This window comes from Apis dorsata, unplaced genomic scaffold, assembly GCF_000469605.1.
Source record: "Apis dorsata unplaced genomic scaffold, Apis dorsata 1.3 scaffold_5, whole genome shotgun sequence".
Taxonomy (NCBI): domain Eukaryota; kingdom Metazoa; phylum Arthropoda; class Insecta; order Hymenoptera; family Apidae; genus Apis; species Apis dorsata.
In genome coordinates this window covers 257,050-257,579 of record NW_006263308.1, presented here as the reverse complement: position 1 = coordinate 257,579, position 530 = coordinate 257,050, and the positions used below count along the sequence as shown (strand labels likewise).

At 58.6% G+C, this 530-nt stretch overlaps 1 protein-coding gene across 10 annotated transcripts in view; it reads left to right on the top strand.

The window, feature by feature from the left end:
* LOC102671465 (phosphatidylinositol-binding clathrin assembly protein LAP) overlaps positions 1-530 on the top strand; it is a 21,000-nt gene that overhangs the window by 15,360 nt on the left and 5,110 nt on the right. Inside the window, exon 15 of one of the 10 annotated variants that reach the window (XM_031508513.1) lies at positions 1-530. The exons of the other annotated variants lie outside the window; for them this stretch is intronic. Coding sequence (XP_031364373.1) covers positions 1-530 — 530 coding nt within the window. 10 annotated transcript variants of the gene reach the window in all.

Genomic DNA, 530 nt, shown 5'->3' with positions numbered 1-530 from the left:
CCCTCGGTTCCCAGTCAACGCAGTCAAACGCAGCCGCTTTCGGTCTCTTCGAGCAGGGTGCCGCGACCAATGTTGCTGTCAATACGAATGGTGGCGATAACCAGCAACAAACGCAGACCGGAGACCTGTTCAGTGCTGGCGGCCAGGCAGATCTCTTTGGGAGCGACTCTGCAGTGCTCAAGACCGTGGAGGGTGTCGCTGGGGAAGCCGCAGATACGGCGTCCTCTGTGACTCTAGCCTCCGGTAAGTCCACTGCCACGCCGCCTCCCAGACCGCCGCCTCCCGCGACAGCGATAAACGGTACGCCTAGACCAACTTCTCCAACGGTGTCCGGAGTGGCTGTTGGCANACTGTCTTCTGGAACAACAATCACTACCGCCATCGCTCCAAGTAAGAGCGCGTTTGACGATCTGAACGATAGCATTCGAATGGCACTGGGCGGGTCTCCGTCAAGGCCGGCACCCATAGCTCAACAACTGCCGACCGCGCAACAAGCACAGCAACCTCTTCAACAGGGTTTTGGCATGTTT